This window comes from Phocoena sinus, chromosome 16 (assembly GCF_008692025.1).
Source record: "Phocoena sinus isolate mPhoSin1 chromosome 16, mPhoSin1.pri, whole genome shotgun sequence".
Classification (NCBI taxonomy): domain Eukaryota; kingdom Metazoa; phylum Chordata; class Mammalia; order Artiodactyla; family Phocoenidae; genus Phocoena; species Phocoena sinus.
The window spans coordinates 69358926-69381080 of record NC_045778.1 but is presented as its reverse complement, the minus strand read 5'-3'; the positions used below and the strand labels follow the sequence as shown (position 1 = coordinate 69381080).

At 42.5% G+C, this 22155-nt stretch overlaps 1 protein-coding gene across 4 annotated transcripts in view; it reads left to right on the top strand.

Annotated features, from left to right (window-relative positions):
* ABLIM1 (actin binding LIM protein 1) overlaps positions 1-22155 on the top strand; it is a 327977-nt gene that overhangs the window by 268628 nt on the left and 37194 nt on the right. For 3 of the 4 annotated variants that reach the window (XM_032607411.1, XM_032607410.1, XM_032607413.1), the window contains 3 exons: positions 5070-5157; positions 8789-8847; positions 21364-21441. In XM_032607411.1, coding sequence (XP_032463302.1) covers positions 5070-5157; positions 8789-8847; positions 21364-21441 — 225 coding nt within the window. Of the gene's footprint in view, positions 1-5069; positions 5158-8788; positions 8848-12059; positions 12144-21363; positions 21442-22155 lie in introns of all 4 variants that reach the window. The other variant, XM_032607414.1, reaches the window with a different exon arrangement.

Below are 22155 nucleotides of genomic sequence, written 5' to 3'. Positions count from 1 at the left end.
AAAGCGCGCGTGCAGCAACAAAGACCCAAAGCAGCCAAAAATAAATAAAATTAAATCTTTAAAAAAAAAAAAAGTTTGCAATCAACAGCCTCCTCTCCACAGTGGATTGTGTGTTCCTCATCTGTTTGTAGATGGACGCTGTTTAGTCTCATTTTGCTCATGATCTGAAATACTTTTCCTTCTTCTAAAAATGACTCTAATTTAAATGCTTTGGATTCAGCTACATCCAATTTTTTGGTTAGTTTGCATATAACCCCGTCTGTGTTCGGCTCTGATACCTTTCCTGGCCCTGTGCACAGGGCTTGTCTGTGAACCATCATGGGTGCCTGTGTTAAGAAGAAGTGAAACAGAGACGGGGTGGCTCACACATGCAAAGGAGGGGCTCCCCTATCCTGAGCACATGACCCTGTGCCCCGCACCCCCCAGGCCTGCGCTGCTGCACAAACAGAAAGACGTTTAAACGGCTGTGCCACTGCCCTTCGATTCTGGCTCACTGTATCTCTTGACATGTTCGGCGTCATGGGATGAAGCAAGTGCACGGGTCAAGACCGATGCCCCTGGCGTTATGCTGGCGCTGTTTCTCAGCAGTGGTTTTGCTCACGACTTACAGAGCAGAGCCCTGCCACAGGAGCGCTTGACAAATCTTCCGTCCGTCTTGTATGACAGCTCATGTAACACGGTTACTCTCCTTTGCCTGTCCTTGGGAAAGGGCGGCAGCATCCAGAGAGCCTTTTGTCAGCATCCCAAACCGCGCTAACAAGCCTTTCTGTGGATGGCCCTGGAACCACCTCTGTGCAAAGGATTATCACGTTGTTATTCCTATTATTATCGTATGCGGTACGTCACAACATTTTCAAAATGTCACCCTGGCATTACTGTGAGGTAGATATAGCAGTGGGGTTATTAGTTATTGTACTAGTTAGGAACGTGTGCTCCAGAGCCAGACTACCTGGGTTTGCAGCCTGGCCCTCCCACTTTCTAGCTGTGTGACCAGGAACAACTTTACTAAATCTCCCCAAGCCTCAGCTTCCTCATCTTTAAAGTAGGGAATAATAACCTTAGGAGGTTATTGTTAAACAAATGACTGAATGTTTATGAAGTATGTAGAACAGTGACTGACACAGAATAATCATAAAAATGTTCACTTTTGTTAATGTCACCATCAACTTCATCATCTCTACTTTGCAATAGAGCTTCCGAGAGTTTGTGATTTGCCCAAGATCATGTTGGGTGTTATGACTCCAAGAGACAATGGACTTTTTTCCTCTTAGTCTTCTATTTCCTTATTACCCAGTAACATAAAAATGAATCTTTGTAAAAGATCAAAGCAATACAGAAACATGTAAAGGAAATTGTTAGGTTCCCACCCTGCTCCTTCCTCTTTCCCCACAAGGAACCATAGAAAACTAACTGGTGTGCATTCTCGCTATCTTCTCTACGTGCAGGGCACACACGTAAAATCAATATACATATATATATATGTGTGTGTGTGTGTGTCCTCTTCGGCATAAATAATAGTAACAGTGCCTGACTTACAGGGCTGGATGTTGGGGGCAGGGGGTGAGGGCAGGCAATATACTAGCCCTCTCATCAGCTCCATGAGTTACGTGCTATTATTCTACCCATTTTACAGCTGTGGAAGTGAAGGTTAGGGAGATTGTCACCTTTACGGGACCACATGGTGCTGAAACTGGATTTGAATCCAGTCACACTTACCCCAGTAACTCCACACTTTTGACCACTACTATATGTGGCCATATCACAGGCATTATTTTTCCACTTGATTTTTTTCTCTTAGTAGTGTTTGTTTGAACTCTTCCCATATAAATACATATATGTTGACTTCTTTCTTTTAATGGCTACATGAGTCGATATTTTATTTCACTACTCTCTTATTTAGGTTGCTTCTGTTTCCTTGTTCTTTGCTGTTATAAGTAATTCAAAACTGAATATCCTTAATACATACACTTTTGGGCACATGCGTGAGAATTTCTGTAGAATGGCTTTTACAAGTGGAATCGTTCATCAGGGAGTAGTATGTACGTATACATTAAATTTCAATAAATATTGCTTTCAAAAAAGAATTTTGCTCACCAACAGTGTGAGAATGCCTGTTTCCTCACATTAGCCTCTTCTTATCTTTGCCAATTTGTTGAAGAAAAACACCCTTTTTCTAAATTGTGTTTCCCTGATTCCCGGTGGGGTTGAGCTAATTATTTGGGAGGTTATCTACCTTTCCTCTGGAAATTGCCTTTTGCCCATATTGCCATTTATTTTTCATTGTAGATGCTCTTTATAAATTCTGGGTAATAATCTTTTCTCTGAAATGCATGACAGATATTTTATCCCCGTCTGTAACTTTGTTTTATGTCTAGAGATTGGGTGTGCATGTGTGCAGGCACACGTACACAGTCAATATTTATCTTTATTGTTTCTAGGCTTTGCCTTGCTTAGGAAAGCCTTCCCAAGTTTGTTAAAACAGTCTCCTAGGGCTTCCCTGGTGGCGCAGTGGTTGAGAGTCCGCCTGCCGATGCAGGGGACACGGGTTCGTGCCCCGGTCCGGGAAGATCCCACATGCCGCGGAGTGACTGGGCCCATGAGCCATGGCCGCTGAGCCTGCGCGTCTGGAGCCTGTTCTCCGCAACGGGAGAGGCCACAACTGCGAGAGGCCCAAGTACCGCAAAAAAAAAAAAAAAAAAAAAAAAGTAAAAAAACAGTCTCCTACATATTCTTCGAATATTTCTATGATTTTGTTTCAACTTTTAACTTTGTACCTCTCTAGAATTTGTTTTTGTGTAGGTTGTGAGTTAGGAATCTAGATTTAACTTTCTCTAAGTGAAAAACTCATTGTTCTCACCGTTAATTGAATAACCCATTTCTTTCAACTCATTTGAAACACCACCTTTATCATAATTCTCTTGTTGTATGTATGGCTGTGCACCTGGTTCCTCTCTTCTGTCCCACTGATTTATTTTCTATCCCTGCACCAATATTAGAACACTTTAATTATTTTAGCCTTAGAATAACTTTTTATTCGGGTAAGGGAAAAACCCCCTTCACTGCCACTCTCTTTTCCAAAGCAGTTTTTATATTTTTGTGCATTTTTTTCTTCCATGTGAACTTTTAAAATCAGCCTGTCAAGTTCTATAAAAGAAACTCTGGTGTGTATTTTGACTGAGAATATATTGCATTAATAGGTTCATTTTGGATAATTTGGCATCTTTACTATATTTAGTTTTCCCATCCGCAAGTACCATGTCTCTATTTCTTTCATGTCCATCAGTTAAGATCCTTATGTAGATCTTTCATCGAAGGGTTTATTCGTTGCTATTACAAATAGGGACCTGTTTTCCCATCACCTGGACTTAATTTGTATTACTAGTGAATAGGAAAACTATTGGTTTTTATATATTAATTTTTTATCTAGCTACTTGACTGAACTCTTTTATTAGTGACCTTTATACTGATTTCTTTTCTTGATCTATCACATAGGCTAGGACTAAAGAAAAACGCTGGTGAAAGTGTACACCTCTGCCTTGTTCTTATCTTTAATTAGAACGCTTCTAATACTGCACCACTAAATATGGTAGATACACTTTATCAGCCTGAAGAAATTTCTATTTCTAGCTTACTGAGGGCGTGTGCTTTTCACTGCAGAGTACACCAGCTTCCTGTCAAGGGGCCTTAATTCAGTCCCCTACATTTTCCTTGAGAATTCAGAGATTATCCAAATGCCTGGGACCTCCCAGCATTGGACCCTGGATGGCCGAAGAGAAAGGGCTACTTTGTGTGAACATTTCCTATACTCCCCTCACATGCCCCCCCGTCCCCCCTCCCACCCCCCCGCTGAAATAAATAAATAAATAATGCTGTGTGGATAAGAGTAAAATTCCACTTCTGGAACTTTCTGGCAGGCACCACTGAAAAGGTTTCATTCCTGGCTTCTACTTGTAAATAACTTCCATTTTTTTTCCCCACTGGGTTATCTTGAGTAGCTGACCACCATCTCACACTCTAGTAGCTAATTGGTTTCATAGTTTCTACAGGAGGGTGTGAGAAAGGAATCACTACCTGACCTCTGACTTCCTGTTGAGATTTCACGCAGGCACAGGGTGAAGTCACTTCTAACTCTGGGCTCTCAGCAGTGCCTTGTGCACAGTTAATGCAAAAGAAATGTTTTTATGGTCGATTGATGAAATGATTTAATTACAGAGTACATATGATAAGTTTTGGGTGGCGAGACTTTTTGCTAAGATGTGGACGAAAGGATTTTGCTATGTTGGGCATATGCATTTGGAGCATGACTCTAAAGGGACTTGGCACCTGTCTACAGATTTGTCCCTGTGTCCAGTGACACTTTGCTTTGGGGAAGTCAACACCCACTGTGGTGGCATCTGTGATATTTAAGAATGTGAAATGCCCAGGAATAATGCAGAGCCACCTCAGTGAAATGCCTTCTTCAGAAAACAATTAAAATGAGACTTTGGCAAAAGATTGTTATAAGCAGCAGAGAAGAGAGTTGGGGCTCCTTCCAAGATAAAAAGCAGGATATGATGTCTTTTACTATGGTTTTTCTCATCTTGATGTAAGCTGGGTAGATTATATTATTTTCAGACTGTTTAGCTAGGAAAGCAAGAACCTGCTAAATAGGATCCTTTCTTTTTATTGCTTTAGTGCAAACCAACACTGGCCTCCAACATCAATTTGGATGTTAATGTTTTTGAGGTGGGCTTGTTTGGGAGATGGCGTGGACTCATCTCAGGCACATGCTGTATAACTGGCAACCGTCCAGGAGAGCCCAAGCTGAGAGACAACTGGATGCCAGAAACCCCAAGAGGCAAGGCAGCCTCACATAGCAGGCACAAGTAGCTGGTCTTTGAACCCCTCCCAGATCCAGTGGGATCAGCTCCAGCTTCTAGGGCTGTTGGTATAGGAAGTTTGGTCAATTGGACAATTATTTTTCCTGCCTTAGCTTCTTCTCTTTTCCTCCAAATTCCCACATCCAGAAAAGAGGCTGGGAGCAGTGACCAAGTAATAGACTAAAATATTTCCTACCTCTCCTCTTGCAGGCAGGTGACAAACATTACCACCCTAGCTGTGCACGATGCAGCAGATGCAACCAGATGTTCACAGAAGGAGAGGAAATGTATCTTCAAGGTAAGGTGGACTCAAGAATCCAGTAAGTTCTCCCCACCGGGGGAAAGAAAACCTTACTATGTTTGTTTTCAGAGAAGGAGGCATTTTTTTTAGCTGCAGGGCTACGTGGATCCAGGATGAATGTAGCCAAATGTTACCTCATCAGTTAGCATTAATCAGCCAAGCAATTGACATCCTGGCAGTGAGCCCCTGAGACTGTTAACAGAGGAGCCTGTTGCTTCTGGGTGAATGAATTGGACTTGATGTTTGCTGCTATGGAGGTTAGGCAAGAGTGAGAATCAGTGTGCCCTCCTCCCACCCAGCCCCCAGGGATATGCTTGGGAAACAAAAGAGGGAAAGCATTTCTAGAAATGTTACACATTGGATGGCTACTTTGTCTTTTCTCACTTCACTGTCCTGGGGGAAGGATTTTGGGGGGCCTCCCGGGCTGCTCTTATCCAGGCTTTCAGGAAGAAGAAAATCTCATACTTGGTGAATTGCATCACAGATGTACTTCATCCCATTAAGATGACATAGCTGTCATAGTGTAAGAGAGAGGGACAGAGAGTGAGAGAACACACCCAAAGTCCCTGACAGAGAAATTGAGAAGTTTCTGGTGTCAAGGAAGGGCTCATTACCAGAGGGCCATTCAATTATTTTTTTTTTAATGAAAATAATTTTGAGAAAATTTCTCAGTGTACAGCTGTGATTAGCTTTTGTCTCCTCTAAAATTCTGAAGCTTCTCAGAAAGCTTTAGGGGAGGATTCTCCTCCAGTCAAACAGCACCATCTGTGCAAGCATTTTACTAATTTTAGCGGGAAAAAGAGTCATTAACTAGACAAGGGCTTATCAGTAAAATTAGCAAGAACCACGAGAGCTGTTGCTTATTCAGTTTTGCTAATTACTGGGTCTCATCGGCCTTTACATGTCATTTCTTCGCCTCTCTCTGCATGTAACACTATGTGTAGTTTTTATTTTTTATTTTTTTACAAATGTGTAGTTTTAATGAATGGTTTGCTTTGGTCTCAATTTTTTGTTTTTATGCAACTAAGAAAAGTCTCTGGAAACGATTCTTGAGTATTAGAGCAAAGCTTTGGCTACTCTCTCCTTAAAAATGCTAGCTATATGAGAAACTGACAACCCAAACATCCTTTTAGCTTTAGAAGGATCTCTCTGAAAAATTTTGATTAAAGATCTCACTGGGGCTTCCCTGGTGGCGCAGTGGTTGAGAGTCCGCCTGCCGATGCAGGGGACACGGGTTCGTGCCCCGGTCCGGGCAGATCCCACATGCCGCAGAGCAGCTGGGCCCGTGAGCCATGGCCGCTGAGCCTGCGCGTCAGAGCCTGTGTTCCGCAGTGGGAGAGGCCACGACAGCGAGAGGCCCACGTACCGCAAAAAAAAAAAAAAAAATCTCACTGAATTTTAAAGGCCCAATAAGGGCAAGTGAGAAGCACCAAATCCGTGGTCTCACTTGTGCTTTATATGACGCATTTCCCCTGAGGACAGGCTGTGAATCCATGAGAGCAATAGGCAGGTGTCAGCTTACATTTTCAGCATAGAGCAGATTTATTCTTCAGTTGGTCTCCAGGCTCTGTTTTAGATCTGAGTGTGTCAATTACAGCACCCACAATCAAAGTCCCAAGAGTGCATGTGACCCCTGTGTCTGCTGAGAACCGAGACTCAGGGTTCTGTCTGGGTGCAGCTCTGCACGTTCACATGGTCCTGGAAGCTGAATAGAGGGTGATTTCGGGCTGTGCACGCTACAAATAAACAACTCGGTTTGGGCTACAGTCAGAATTTGGGGATTGTTGTAAATCTCTCCTGGAGCTGGGCTTCTGTGTTCTTTGCCTGCCCTCTTGGCACGTCCTTGAAGAATGAGCAGTTTCATCCTCCCCAGCATCAGATGTTCTCTCTGGCTCCCATTCCCTATGTGTCTGACCTCTGGAGAACAGTGTGACACCATGTGCACACCCGGGATTCTGGGCCAGGACGCCCGCTCAGTAGAACCTCCACAGCGCACGCAGCTCCTGGACCCGGCCCTGACCCCCGGCCCTTGGCTCTCCATGTTAAGACGATTTCCTGTGCTTTGTAGCCAGCCTCAGAGTAAACGCTAGTGCTGAATGGACTGTGCGTCTGCCTGGTTTTGGTTTGTTTAATTTTTTTTTTTTTTTTTTTTTGGCCCTGGGTTAAGCAAGATAGAAATTACTGCTAAATAGGGATTAAAGTATTATTCTGATATAAAATGCATTTTCCCTGTCGTTAATTTAATAGTATTTTAGTTCAGTGGTGTGAAATAATTCGAGAGTTATTCTAATTTGATACTTTTCAAGTACACACACAGATTGCTGCTTGAAGAGAGAAAGATTTCAACAATGAAATGTAGACAGTCTAATATTCATAGTGAGATTCTTATTAAGTTTATATCATTTACTTACTGCTTTCCACTTAGTAACTTTTTCAGATTTTTTTAACTTTTTATTTTATGTTGGAGTATAGTTGAATAACGGTGTTGTGTTAGTTTCAGGTGTAAAACAAAGTGATTCAGTTATACATACGCATGTATCTATTCTTTTACGAAGTCTTTTCCCAATTAGGTTGTTACAGAGTATTGAGCAGAGTTCCCTGTGCTATACAGTAGGTCCTTGTTGGCTGTCCATTTTAAATCTAGCAGTGTTGGACACGTCAACCCCAAACTCCCAAACAGTCCCTCCCCCACCTCCCTTCCCCCTCGTGACCATAAGTTCGTTCTCTAAGTCTGTGAGTCTTCAACTTAGTAACTTTATTCGCTTAGGTCTTTTTAAGTCCCTCTTCAAGTTCTTCTGCCCATTCCCACATTTGAACATACCCTTATGTGAACATATAAGACTTACATACAGGCCTTAGCCATAAATTACATAGATTGTCTATCTAGGCCTAAAAAAAAATCATACAGGCAGACATTTGATTCTTATAAGAAGAGAGCTTTTGATTGGATATAAGTGTTTTGCTTAGTTCTTTGGTACTGGTACCATCTAAGAAAGTGCTTTACACTCCTGTAAAGTGAGGCATTAACCCAGGAACAGAAGATGACACTGAATTATTGCCTTCATTAGTTTAAAAGTGAAGACTTTTTGCAGTTAATTAAAAGGTTAAAAGTTAAAGGAAAACTTGTGGATTTGTAATGTAACTTTCAATCTTTCTGCTAGTTAGATTGGTCTCCTGTGTCTGTTGGATCAACAAAAAATTCAGTGAGTTTTGCTTCTGGTTATAGGCGATCTGGTTTGACTTTATTGCCCTCATCTAAGTTGCTTGGTTGTTTTGATGTTATATAAGCATGGCTTATGGCTTATATTTCTGAAATTAAATGCAGCTGTTGCTAAGCACACAGACATTACTTTTCAAGGATAATGATACAGTTTAAAAACAAAAACAAAAACCACCACCCAGTCAAGAACAGTCTCTTTCATTAAGACACTCTTGTGCCCAATTAGTGGTCTCTGTGGTCTAGGATTATGACCGTTAGAGGACAAGTTCAGACCAGATGTGGAAAACTCCCCTGGAGTTTGAACTGTCATGATTCACTTGGGCACAGGGCCACTCTCAGAAGTTCTGTCTAACAGGACTCTGGCTGCTTTCCATTTCCTTTATTCTTAGCCATGCGTTGTCTTTCCAGGTTCTACCGTTTGGCATCCCGACTGTAAGCAATCCACCAAGACCGAGGAAAAACTGCGGGTAAGGAAGGCAATAGTGCCATGATGCCAGGTGTACTTGCTGGGCACTGTGTGTGTAGTCACTGATTTTTGGGACTGGAGTTTGGGTGAAAGTACTTTTTTATAACTTTTTTTTTTTTTTCCTCTATAGCAGACTAAGTGGAAAGGCCATTTGGCCAAAAAAGCAGGTTCCCTCCTACCTTAAATCAGTGGTGGATTTTGTTCCAAATGCTTGTGTTGGACAAAATAAGCCTTGCCTCATAAGTCAGGTTCCTAGGAAAGCATTCAAGGGAAAAGTCAGACCGTACAGATGTGAAAAAATGTTTCATCAAGTTCTAGGTCCAACATCTGGTGACCTCATCACCGGGCTTTTTTTGTACTTTGTCCGTAATATCACTCCAGCCCAAACTCTGAGGCCATTGCTCAGCTCTTTCTACGTTTGATTGGCCTCTCAAATCCAAATTCACCGAGTGGCCTCCATCTCCAGAAGCTGATGACTTGTCAGATAAAACCTTTGGGGAAAATCATGATGAGCCCGGACGTGTCAATGTAAACAGGGATTCTTGATTGTTTTTGTAACTTAAACCTTAGGTAGCATCAAAATGTTTTTGTAACTCCCTAGAACATGGACCACTCGGGCAAGACGATAGATTCTCTTTATCTCTCACTTCTTTTATCTTTCTTTCCTTTTATTATTTTTTTTTTAATCTCTCACTTCTAAAGCCTTCCCCTGGTCTTACTCAATTCTCAGATCACCTCCAGGTGACAATATTTCATCTGTTTAAAAAGCAAAGAGCTGTACACAGTTGCAAGGCCATGATCATAATCTGTATCTTACTCAGATGCCCCCAGTTTTTCACTTGGGCTGTGAAGTATTTTTCAGAGCAATAATCAGACTGCACCCCAGTCTACACTCCCTCAGTTTAGCTACCTTACTGGTGCCCTTGGAAAAACTGGAGGTTGACTAGGCCACCTGGTGCCTCAGGGAAAAGAATGGTCTGAATTTGTTTTGAAAGCCAGACTCTAGAAGACTCTAGAATGTGGTATCATTTCTTCTTGATCTGCCATTAGCAGACATAAGGAACAACGTATGTAATCCCCAGCAGCTGCATAGCTGCTGCATCGATGTGGCCCGATCACTAATGTGTCACTTGTGAAGGGGTGACTTGGCTTCAGAGAAATGATTATCAGTGAGACCCATTTGTTTTTGGCCTGCCACCCTGGGAATGACAGCTCTTATTTTCATTTTCCAGTATCTTTCCTTTATTCTCAGCAAAGCCCAGGTCTGCCCAGCAGCTTTATTTCCTTTGCTTTTTTTTCTGCTTCAGCTGGCATCTGTAAGATCAGATGGAGATATTTTTCCATTTGCGTAACTTGTCCCTCGCCTGTGACCCTGAATAAAAGCAGTTGTCTTAGAATTCAGTTAATGTAATCAGACTTTAAGTGTAGGGGGAAAATCACTTTTTCTCAAAATAATTGAATAAAGACCGGACAAACTGGAGAGGAATTTGTCCACCAACATCAGGATGATTTGGTCCCTGTTTCAACATAGAGTTTCCGCTTGAGCATGTGTACCTAACCCTCCCATCCATCAGTCAGTCAGGTGCACCCTGGAACAGTCACCAGACTCTGGGATTTTTGAGGACCCATGGATGCTTTGAAAGCAGTTTGTCGTTATAAAATACTAGAACATTAAAGAAGAGGTTAAAGAACATTAAAGACAGTAAGACGTGACTTACTGTCACTTTTATCATAAGAATTTAAAATTCACAGCATAGCTTGTGGATGCTGCCGAAAAACGACCCAAGTTGCTAGTGGTCGGCACTGTCTTTATAGTGTTGCTTCAGTTTCTTGAATAATCATTTTCACTTCATCCCTGATGAAGTGTTTTGGGAGATGAAGAGAGGAATACTGACGTGGCCAGACTGAATGGAATGTGTCTTTTCTCTATAAGGATTGCTTGAATTTGCAGATTGTGTTACTAAAATGATTTTTTTTTAAAAATCAACACTTTTTTTGTTTTTTTTTTGTTTTTTGAGGTACGCGGGCCTCTTTTTTTTTTTTTTTGAGGTACGCGGGCCTCTCTGTTGTGGCCTCTCCCATTGCGGAGCACAGGCTCTGGACGCGCAGGCTCAGCGGCCATGGCTCACGGGCCCAGCCGCTCTGTGGCACGTGGGATCTTCCTGGACTGGGGCACGAACCCGCGTCCCCTGCATCGGCAGGCGGACTCTCAACCACTGTGCCACCAGGGAAGCCCTAAAAATCAACAGTCTTGATTGCATCTTGATGGAACTCTATGGATAAGATTATGAAAGCAGCTAGTGAGATACTTCCACTCATTCTGGCCAAGAGGACCTGTTGCTTTTTTTTCCTTTAGTGAAACTTTCTAGAGAATTCCAAAGCTCTTCTCCTAAAGCCAACATTTACCACTTGGGAGGTCAGCCCAGCCCTCAGCTCACTCACCCACAAAGAAGGAGGATGATGCACCTCCGAGGAAAGAGGTTCTGATGTGGCCCAAGTGAGGTACCAGCTGACGCTGGTGGGATTTAAAAGAGGCTAGATTTTTGAAGAAGGAATAAATCTTGCGCTCTCTTAAGGGTGTGTCTCCAGATGACAGTCTTGAGCCAGGATTTCCAGGCCTTTTACTGGGTGTCACGTCAGTGCAGTTACTATAGCAAAATGAAAATGTTTTTAAGAATCTTTTGGCAACCCCACTGAGTAATCCACGTTCTTGGTACTTAAAGAATTTGTGGGGCTTTTGTAATAACAGATTCTTAAGAACATCTCTCAGTGGCTTCATTGGCTTCTCACTCTTCATATATCAGAATATTTAAGCCAGAATAAATGGAAAGGAACGATGGTGGGTTGGAACATAGGTAAACATACTGTAACTTGAAGACCAGTTAGGGAATTCCCTGGAGATCCAGTTGTTAGGACTCCGCGCTTTCACTGCCAAGCGTGTAGGTTCAATCCCTAGTCGGAGAACTGGATCCTGCAAGCGGCACAGCGCAGCCAAAAAAAAAAGAAAAAGAAAAAAAAAAAAGACGAGTTACTATGCTTTTAAACATGGACCCCCAAAACACACCACACACACACACGCACACACACAACTAAAGTGATGTCACTTGTCACTTATCAGATGAGTTTTCCTGAAGGTTTTTTTCTGGTTTTGTTAGTGTTTCTGAATCGAGGCTATTTCATTGTTCATTCTTCCTTTTTCATGTTTCATGGCAGCCACGAAACATCCGTCGTTCTCCATCTGATTTCTTTTATCCCAAAAGTCTGATTCGACGCACAGGATGGTCCCCGTCTCTGCAGGTTGGCGCTGTGTCTGGGCTGAGGCTGGGAGCCACTGTCCTGGGCCCCAGGCTTCTGTCGCTTCTCCTCCCCTTGCTGCTTTCCCCACATAACTCCGGGCTCCTGCAGAGGCAGATGATGCTTTTTCTCACCCCACGGAGTGCATCTCACATTCTGAGTTGGGCTGTTTTCTTCTCTGGACAATGTTTTCATTTAGAGCAGTGACTGAAGCATTGTCTTCAGTACAGCGAGCACGTTGGAAGCTGCCCTTTTGGTCCTATGCTCACACATTTGTTCATTGATCAAATATTTGCTAAGTACCCAGGTATAGTAAGGAAGAAAAGACAGGTAAATAATTATAGAATGATAGAGAAAGGTATCACAGGATATGGATCATAAAGATCAAGGAAGTTCAGATGAGGGAAGGGGGTCAAGGGGCACTTCCTAGGAGAAGTGGTCTTTGAGTTGAGTTATGGAGGCTGAATGGAATTTGAACATGTAGAGATGATGTGAAAGGGGTGGGCCTGGTGAAGAGAACGGCAGGAGCGGGGAGCTGGGGAAATGCAGTACTTCGGGAGGGAGAGGTTTGGCTCCAGGAGGGAGTAGCGAAGTGGGAAAGGGAAAGGAAACGAATAAAACCAGGCACCAGCTCTGCAAGAGGCTGGGGGATTGACATACACTTTCATTGGCTCTCCCTAAGAATCCCCATGAAGTAGCTATCCTGATTCCCATCTTACAGATGGAGAGACGGAGGCCCATCATAGTTAACAAACTTGCCCAGAGTTATCCCAGTGGTAAGAGGAAGAGCTGGGATTGGAACCCAGGTCTCTCTGAGCCTATAACTCATGTTCTTTCCACTGTCCTACAAAAGGAGAGTAAGAGAGAAACCTGGGAAGGCAAAAAGAGGGCAACATGAAATACTGGCGAAGCTTGATAGTGTAGAAGGAGGAGGTGGTGTTTCAAGGCAGCACCACCTGCCCAGAGCATCCTGCAGGAACAGGGAAGGTACTCAGCTTGCTCTCCAGATGAGCAGCAAAGCAGGGGAGTAGGTTCCCTGCACACACTTGACCTTCTTTCGGGGTCTCTTAGAATCAGTTGAAACCTTGGCCTGGTAAATTACGAGTGACTTTCCACAATCCTATCTTTGTCCAGAGGAAACCGATTTGACAACTCAGGGTTGCAACACAGCTCTTTAGTCCAGGCTTTGTGCCTGTGCCTGTTTTCTGTGCCTGCCAGAACTGTACTACAGCCCAGGAGAGTTTTGGTTTGGATCTACTTTTATTAAAACTTCACCTTCTTTCTTTAAATGATTTGAAAAGTAGTTAGAAGTACAGAGTTTCAGAGTAGAAAGGAACGTTTTAGATATCAACCTGCTAAGTTTCTTCATCTGTAGAATGAAGTCAGCCCAAGGCTACGCAGGTCATAAACAGCAAAGACTCCAGGCCTCAAGTGCATGGTGTTGGCCCGTGATGCTGGGTTACATCCAACATGTATATGTCATATGATCTTCATCTATCTTAAAGCTTTAGCTCCAGTGGCAGGGTTTCACGTACAGAAAACTTATAGTGTCATGAATCCAGAGGAAGAACCAAAGATGGTCCCCACTGCCAGTGAGTGCTCAGAATTAGTACCTACTTGGCAAGAAGTTGCTTTTTTAACAGCTTTTGGGGTTGTCCCTGAAAGTATACTTTATAACTCAAATAGTGTTTTACGTTGGTAGCCTAAGGCTATAGCCAAGTGATTCATTTTCATAACTTGAAGAAAAATACCATCAACTGTGTTCATTTTTGGTCTTCTCCAGACCGTTAAGTCTAAGAGACATGGAGCATCTTGAGAAGTGGTGGGGGGAGAGAGAGGGGGGAGAGAGAGAGGCTGGGGCGGGGGGGGGGGTCTGTCTTGAAAAAGCCTTCTCTCTTCCTATCCTGTTGTTCAAAAGGGACATCTGATTCCCATTATTCAGCATTAAATATCAGTGAGGTCAACTGTAGCCCCATCACAGAAAGGTGTCAACAGCTTGGGACCCGGCAGAGAGAACAGGCTGTTTGACAAGGTCTTGCTTCACCCGTTGGCCATTGAGGAACAGCTCACGAGAACGTTCGAGAAGCCTGAAAACGCCAAAGCAATTCTCAAGCCACCCAGATATTTTGATCTTTTAAATATTGTGGCCTAAACAGCCGCTCGTTTCACCAGATAATATCAAGCAGCTTTAGTTGTTAGGTGAACTGTACACCTTGCAGGGACATTCAACATTCCACGCCCCTGAAATAAGCCTGGTTTTATTGTGGAGGAAAGTCATTTTATTATTTATATTCTGAAATCTCCCCATCTTTCCTCTTGCTGAATTATAGGTAAAGAAAATGGTGAAAATAGAATCACCTAAGAAAAACATATTTTGGTTTTGCTTACGTGGAAGAGTTTTATAGGAATAGCAGATTTTGTCTATAAGTAAAAGTTGGTACTGAGCATTTATAATTCCTGTTGTAATGCATTATAAACAAAGCACACGATATTCCCAGGACCAAGTCTGTAATATTCTGGAATGGATCACTTGCTTACATTCTAAAAAGGGGCTTCTGTATTGTGCCTTTGGAGGCTGAAGTATGAATGGCTGCCTTCCAAAATGGGCGTGAGTGTTTTTCTTCTGAAACTAACATTCACTATATTATAACGTATGCACTTGCAAACCCATAATATACCCAACAAATACCATGTGTATATTTCTACAAAGGAATTAATTAGAGGCTTTAAGTATGTCTAGAACAAGGAAATAATGCTGTTATTGTTTTATTAATGTTGCTACCATACATACCACTTTGTTCCCAGCTTTCACTCTGAAAGTTTTATTCTTTTTGGTGTGTCTTTACAATGCATCAGAATGTATGGGTGTTAAGATTTATCCTGCAAAGACAGTGGGGACTCTTGGCCATAGTAAAGGCTGATGGCCGTTGTGCACCTGGCTCTAGAGAAGGAGATGTGTGCCCGTGAGTCCCTCCTGCTTCCTCATGAGCAAATTTCTTTTTCCAAAAGGAGTTCCTGGGAATTCCCTGGTGGTCCAGTGGTTAGGACTCTGTGCTTTTACTGTCTAGGGTGTGGGTTCAGTCCCTGGTCGGGGAACTAAGATCCCACAAGCCATGCAGCACAGCCAAAAATAAAACAACAAACAAACAAAAACAGAAAAAGAACCAAAAGGAGTTCCTTTTTTGACTTAGCAGTGAACATTCAGTATATGCAGATTTTTAAAAATATTCCTTCTTCTGCAGCTGTTATCACCACCTTGTCTGGTGAACTTCAGCAAAAACCCAAGGCAGGTACTGTCAGCCTTAGCAGCACTTTGTATAAGGTGTTAATCACCTTATATCGGTAGTTGTCCCGTAGGTGTTCGTATGATCTCTCCGATCTGGGTGCCAGTTGCCTGTAGCTCTCTCCCTTCTTAGAGCATGGCTTTGGATGAATGCAGATTAGATGAACGTAGTTGTTGCACCCCTGCTTCTGCTGAATGGGGGGAGGGCAGGGGCAGCAGAGGGCTCTCCAGCTCTCCCCTTCTAAGAAGGGACCAAGTGTGCATGGTGGCCCGTGACTGGAAATAATCGGAAAATGTCACTTCTCTGGTTAATCTCCTGGCAAAGCTCTGGTAAGTGTTTTTTAATGGTGAACATTTGAAGGAGGTTGAGAGCTGGGGTGGAAGCATAAAATGGTCTCTTCAATGTAATTTTCATTCTGTGACTGTGCCTCCTGCAGGGTAGAACAGGTGGACAAAGTGAAGGCGTAAGGGAAAATATCAAGTGAAAGGTAGTTAGAGGGTTTTTTTTAAACGTTTCATACAGAAAACAAAAAGACTTGCATTTTCAAGCACCTGCTATTCGTGATCAAATGCCATTTTTTTTCTCTTTACTGTTGAAATGAACTACTAGTCAGGTGAGACCTCTCTTTGTTGATTTATTTTTTTCCTTTGAGGAAAATAAAAAGCCTTTTTGAAATCAAAAGTAAGTATGTGAACGTGTGCTGGAGAAATAAATGTTAGATTTAGACCCCTTCCTCATGAGCGATTGAGTGAGGACAGCCACATACAACTACAAGGTTCTTTCTGAAGGATCCTTGCCTCTTGTTACCAAAATAAGGATTAAATGATTTGCCTGATCTTGTTGGCAAAATACATTGAAAGATCACAGCCAGTCTATAATCCTTCCTATATCTACCTTGCTTTTTCCACCCTTCCCTCTACCTTTTTATTTTCCTCCAAAGATGGCATCAAAAGAAAGAAGTGAACTTTTCCAACTGTGCTTTCAAGTTCTTTTTTTCTGTTAAGGCATGAAGGAAAAAGTGATTAAAGGAGAGTAAGTAAATTGCATCTGCTTTAACAGCTTAACCACAGATCCTTGTTGCTTTTTCTCTGTAGAACAGAAGTGGGCATACCTTTGGGGATACAAATTTGAAATTATCTTCATTTATAATATTGGCAAGAGGGTATCCATCATAGCTCTCATAGGGAATTCCAGAAACAAAGGCTGTTGGCCCATTTGGGTTCTTGATTTAATTTGATGAATCACTATTGTTAACTTGGATATCTGAATAGGTTAAAATAGTAATTTAGGTTAAATAATTGCACATAAGAACCATGTGGAAATATGGATCATCTGTAACTTTGTTACAGTTCAAAGAGGTGACACTAGAATTAAGTTAATGATAAAGAAGAAACTGTCAGTGGGATTTGAAAGAGGGAAAACGTCAGTAAGTTGTTGCTTTTGAGGTTAAGATGAGTTTTAATTTGACTGTGGATATGAGCAGCTGTGTTGGAAGACAGCTCTGTGCCTTTTGAAGATGAAGGCCGTCAGAGACCTTCAGCAAGTTATGTATTAATTAGAGGGAAAATACAGCTAGAAGAAGAAAAGGGATGCATTATTGATAAACAAGATGTTCATTTAAAATTCAGCATGTTTCTCTTTTTCTTATTCTAAAATACATCTCTCAAATTACACTGGCATTTAGGTCTTAACATTTGGATTTCTTTTGTCGTATGATGTAATATTAATATTTGGCTTTTTTTAATTAACACTTTAAAACACATAAAAAAATAAAATGCAACATGCTTACAAGTCTAGATGTTTAGAATTGAAAGGTAAAATTCTAAATATTTAAGATTCAAACTCCAAAATCAATAGTCCAGCTTTTAAAAGTAATTTTATGATCTTCATAAGGGAGAGCTCTAACCTCTGCTGGTTGAATAAATACACTTTGGGAGCCATTAGGGAGTGTGGCAAAAAGCGGGCATCCCTGTGTACCATTTAAGCTTGGAGCACAGTTCAAGAGGCAGCGAACCAGGAACTATAGTGGCAGGTCAGACAGGCCTGTGCAACTCGTTGCCATCTGTCATGGAAGGGCATTAGTAACTACAGCCAAGACGTAAGCAGGAAGTCATCTTGGAAGGATATAGATTCACTCCATGGAGTTCTCAAGAAAGGGAAGGACATTTGTCAGCTCCAGGTGGGGCTGCTGCCCCGCCATGTGCTGAGATAGTTAACGTACGTGAGTTCCAGGGTATGGGAAGGCCTCCATGGGTGGTAGGAAAGTCTGGTCTGTGGAGCTCACATCTGAAAGGACTGTCCTATCGTGAGGGGCAAAACAGGCAGTGCTGCCTTTCACTATTTGAGATGAACTGGCTGAGAACTCCAGTCTAACGTCAAGTGTCTGGAAAATGCTGGGTCTTTGCCATGTGCTGGGCAAGGTGCTTGAAGCTTTATATGTCTTGTCTCATTTATCCCTAGGAACTAGGGGTTGTAAGTACCCTCTCCTCCATTCTATAAGTAGAGAAGTTGAAGCTCAAGGAAGTTCAAAGAAAAAAAAAAAAAAGAGAGAAAGGAAAGAGACACTCATGTAATGTCACACAACTAGGAGAGCCAGTGTGTGAGCCAAGGTATTTGACTCCAAAACCAGCCTTTTAACCCCACTAGATTATACTCTACAGAAGTGTGTTTTATCCCATTATTTCATTTTAAACAGGAAAATAAAGACCATTGTAAGAAAATAGGCAAGCAAGAATAACCCACAAACAAGATGCCTACGGAAGTAAAGCTTACGGTAAGGTTAGGAGGTCAGGAGGAAGCAAAAGCAAACGGTGGCAAATGCAGTGAAAGAAAGAGCAGATTCTGAACCTCCGAGAGATACTGTAAGCGTTTCTCCAATACTCTAAGTAGCCTGAAGATGCACGGGGCAGAGTGAGCTCTCTAACGAGAGCCAGAGCGGTAGTGGATTCGGTGAATATCGGCTTGACTTCGCAAACTGACTATGAAAATCTAAAATCTTTATTTTGGAATCAGAGAATCCAGGACAGTTGTATGCAAATCGGAGGTGATTGTGATCTGAACACCTCTGAAGAATCAGATGGGACTTGACAAGAATTCAGATTGTCGGATAACTTAAAACCTTTAGCCCTACAATATTAACAGGGTAAAATGCTTCAGAGAAAGCCTGTGCCACTCACAGAATACTCTATCCAGTGAAGAAGGGAAGGAGAGAGACTGAGCTGGGACAGGTTGCTTCAGCCAAGAGACCTTTTCCTTCCACGAAGTTCTCCATCCCTGGAAGGGAGCACCCAGGGCCCCTTTCTGACCTGTGCTCACCTTCCTCCCCAGCTACGTTCCTATCAGCTTGCACAGTATGCCAGAGAACAAAACACTTCAGAGCCATCCCCAGGTGCATCATTACGGGAAAGACAGAAAGGATCCCTGGCCCACATTTGACAAAAATTAGGATGAGTAACATGGGAGAGGCCCCAAAGCTCGGTATGCACTTTAGCTATTCACGCAGTGTCCTCACTGCTTTTAATGAAAACAGACCTTGTTGTTGTCATAGCAACACCAGCAACCGAAGATGTCGGACTGTCCTAGGGTGCACCCTCTCCCACCCCACCCTAACACCGAGCTATTGCAGGCTTCTTAGAAGCTTGTAAGTGGCAGCAAAAACATTTTCAGCTAGCAGGCACTCTTTTCTGCAAGTTCATCTCAATATTTTTCTTTTACTTTCACCTCATTCGTCCCAAAGCCATGTTGATGAGAAATAAACGGCCACACACGCCTTACGACATGGGCAGAAAATTTAGCGCAGGGATTAAGAGCTTGGGCTCTGCCTCTGAAGTGTCTGGTTTCAAATCCTGACACTTGCCTACCTGTGTGTGACTTTTCACTCATCTATAAAATAATGATGTTAGCGGTACCTACTTCCTGGGGTTATTGAGAAGATTAAGTGAGCGCATGCCTGGGGAGTGCTTAGCACAGGGCCTGCTACATAGTAAGTGGGCAATAAATGTTTGCTGCTATTAATATTCTTATGTTGTTACATAAGAGGTTTCATTTTTATATTGAGTTTGGCAAATGTTAGATTCTGGCCACTTGAAGCTGAAGGATGGCCTGTAGTTAATGATTATCCCACAGAGATGGTTATTGGCTCAGCTTTCTGAAGGGGTGGCATCTCTTTTTAAAGGAGGGCTGCACTTTGGTGGTGTCACTTCTATATTTTGATTGGGAAATGGGTCCAGGAGTTGGGCTTTTTGAGTAGTGTTATTATGTGAATCCTTTCTTTTTCATTATACTCAGATTTGAGGATTTTCTCATATTGAGATATGCCTGTGATGGGAAAATTGTCACTTGAGGAGGAAAGGGCTTGTATGAGGCACGTCTGGGGGGCGGGCAGGGATGGAAGTGTCAAGCCCGGCACACCTCCACTGTACCCCGTGTGCTTTCTCCTACCCCCTCCACCCTCCTGTCTCAGAGATACCAGGGACACTGGCGAGAGCAACGGACCCCAGCCCTCTCGTGAATTCTTACTGTCACTGCCTGCTTCTGGTTGGCCAGGCGGGTTTGCTTTCCTTGTTTCAGATGTGAGTTCCATAGTGATGCAACATCCTTGTTTTTAGGAGGGTTTTTTTTGACTCAGTTAGACTCATATTTGAGGTACCAAATATCAGTAGAAACAGTACCAAAGAGGGAAAGTCCTATTCCTAACGTAGCTCTATAAATTGTCCTCTCCAAGACCTAGCTGCGTGGAGGGGAGCAAATCTTCCAAGACCAGGCCTTTGGGTTTCTTTGCACAGCTTTCCAGAACATACCAAGCAGAGGTGGGGGGCAGTTAATCTCAGCTCATGCCTATTCTTCTTGCTCCCATCTCACTCTCAGGGTTCTCCAGCCTTTATTACAAAGTCTACTTTCTTATACCTTCCCCAGCAGCCGACCACTAACCTTACCTCAGTGACCTTCCATATGGTAAGGCTCAAAACACACAACTGACATGAGTCAAGTATCCACAAACTGAGTATTTGTTTACAAATAATAAATTCTAGCTCATTCCCGCAACAAATATTTATGACTTCTCTGTGCCTGTGTAAAACATCGGGCACATACAGTGGTGAGAAAATAAACCCTCTGAGGGCAGAGGTCATAACTAAAGGTAGTGAGGGAGATTAACGCAATGATGAAACCAGCAAATACAGAATTATACATTTTATTCATGAAGAAAAAAAAACAAGAATGATACTGTGAGAGAAAATAACAAGGTCACCAACTCTGGAGTGAGAGATCAGGGAAGGCTTCTTTGAGGAGGTGATATTTAAGCCAAGACTGAAGGAGGAAAAAAAAATCAACCAAGTAAAATTGGGGATCAGAGCATTTGGGGCAGAGGGAGCAGCAACGATAAGGACCCTGAGGCAGTGACATGTACCATGTTCTATGAGTGACAGTGGGTAGTGAGTGATGGGAAGGAAGGCAGGGACAAAATCCCGAGGCCCTGGGAGCTGTGATTTCATTCTGTGTGGACCCTGAAGCCAAAAGCAGGATAGTGACAATCCAAATTGTATTCTTCAGAGATCTCTCTGGCCACTGGGTGCCAAGTGGATTTGAAGAGGGAGAGAATGAAGGCAGGAAACCCAGAGGAGAGGCCATTGCAGGAGTCCAGACCAGCAGAGGTGGTGACTGGGGCCGGGATTGTGGCCATGGAGACGGAATGTGCTTGAACGTGTCCCCTTGTACGGGACAAGGAGAAAAAGAAAAGCCCCGAAATGCATTTTCAAGGCTGATTGTACAACTAGTTCTCATTTGCCTTTCTTTCTATGTTCTATTTTCCCATATTCAGAAAAGTTACACCTCTTTCTCATTTTAACCAGCTTAGTCTTTAGGAAAGTTGTAGGGACTTAGACCAGTCTTGATGCTGAAGCCATGGTCTGAGATCTTACAAGTCACTCTTTATTTTACAGCCTACCAGGACTTCTTCCGAGAGCATTTATTCTAGACCAGGCTCCAGTATCCCTGGGTCCCCAGGTCATACTATCTATGTAAGTATCTACTTCTGGAAGAGACACTTCCGGACCAGGGGTGGTAGCAGCTGGTAAGCATGGACTGGATAATCCAAAAGTGAATAATTCAAAATGATTTGTATTTCTGTTATGAGATCCAGTTTTCTTTCTTGTAGATCAGCCACCTCAATCCCATTTTCCTCCACGTGATCAAGTGTTCATGTGAATGTGACCATCGGTACAGAGTGAACGAGTAGATGACCTGTACAGTGCAGTGATACAATGCAGGACTTAAAAGATTGTTGTACCCAACTTGCATACAGATATTTGGAGATGAATTATACATTTTACAGTGCTGATACTGAGTGTCTTTAAATTCTGCCACAGAGCTCTTTAAATATTTAGTTTATTAAATATTCAGTTCTTGTTTTAGCCATCTGGGAGGATTTTTTTGGCCATCTGTTTGAGCTTTTCCTTCTCTGTAATAAATTTAGGAAATTATCCTAAATAGGCTTCTCTACTTGATGAATTCTACATAGACTTCTTCCTAAGCTTTTGGTGACTTTTTTGAAAATGTGATTAATATTGGTATAAATTGGTATAAATCAAAGTATAGTTGATTTACAGTGTTGTGTTCATTTCTACTGTACAGTAAAGTAATTCAGTTATACATGTATATACATTCTTTTTCATATTCTTTGCCATTATGGTTTATCACAGGATATCGAATATAGTTTCCTGTGCTGTACAGTA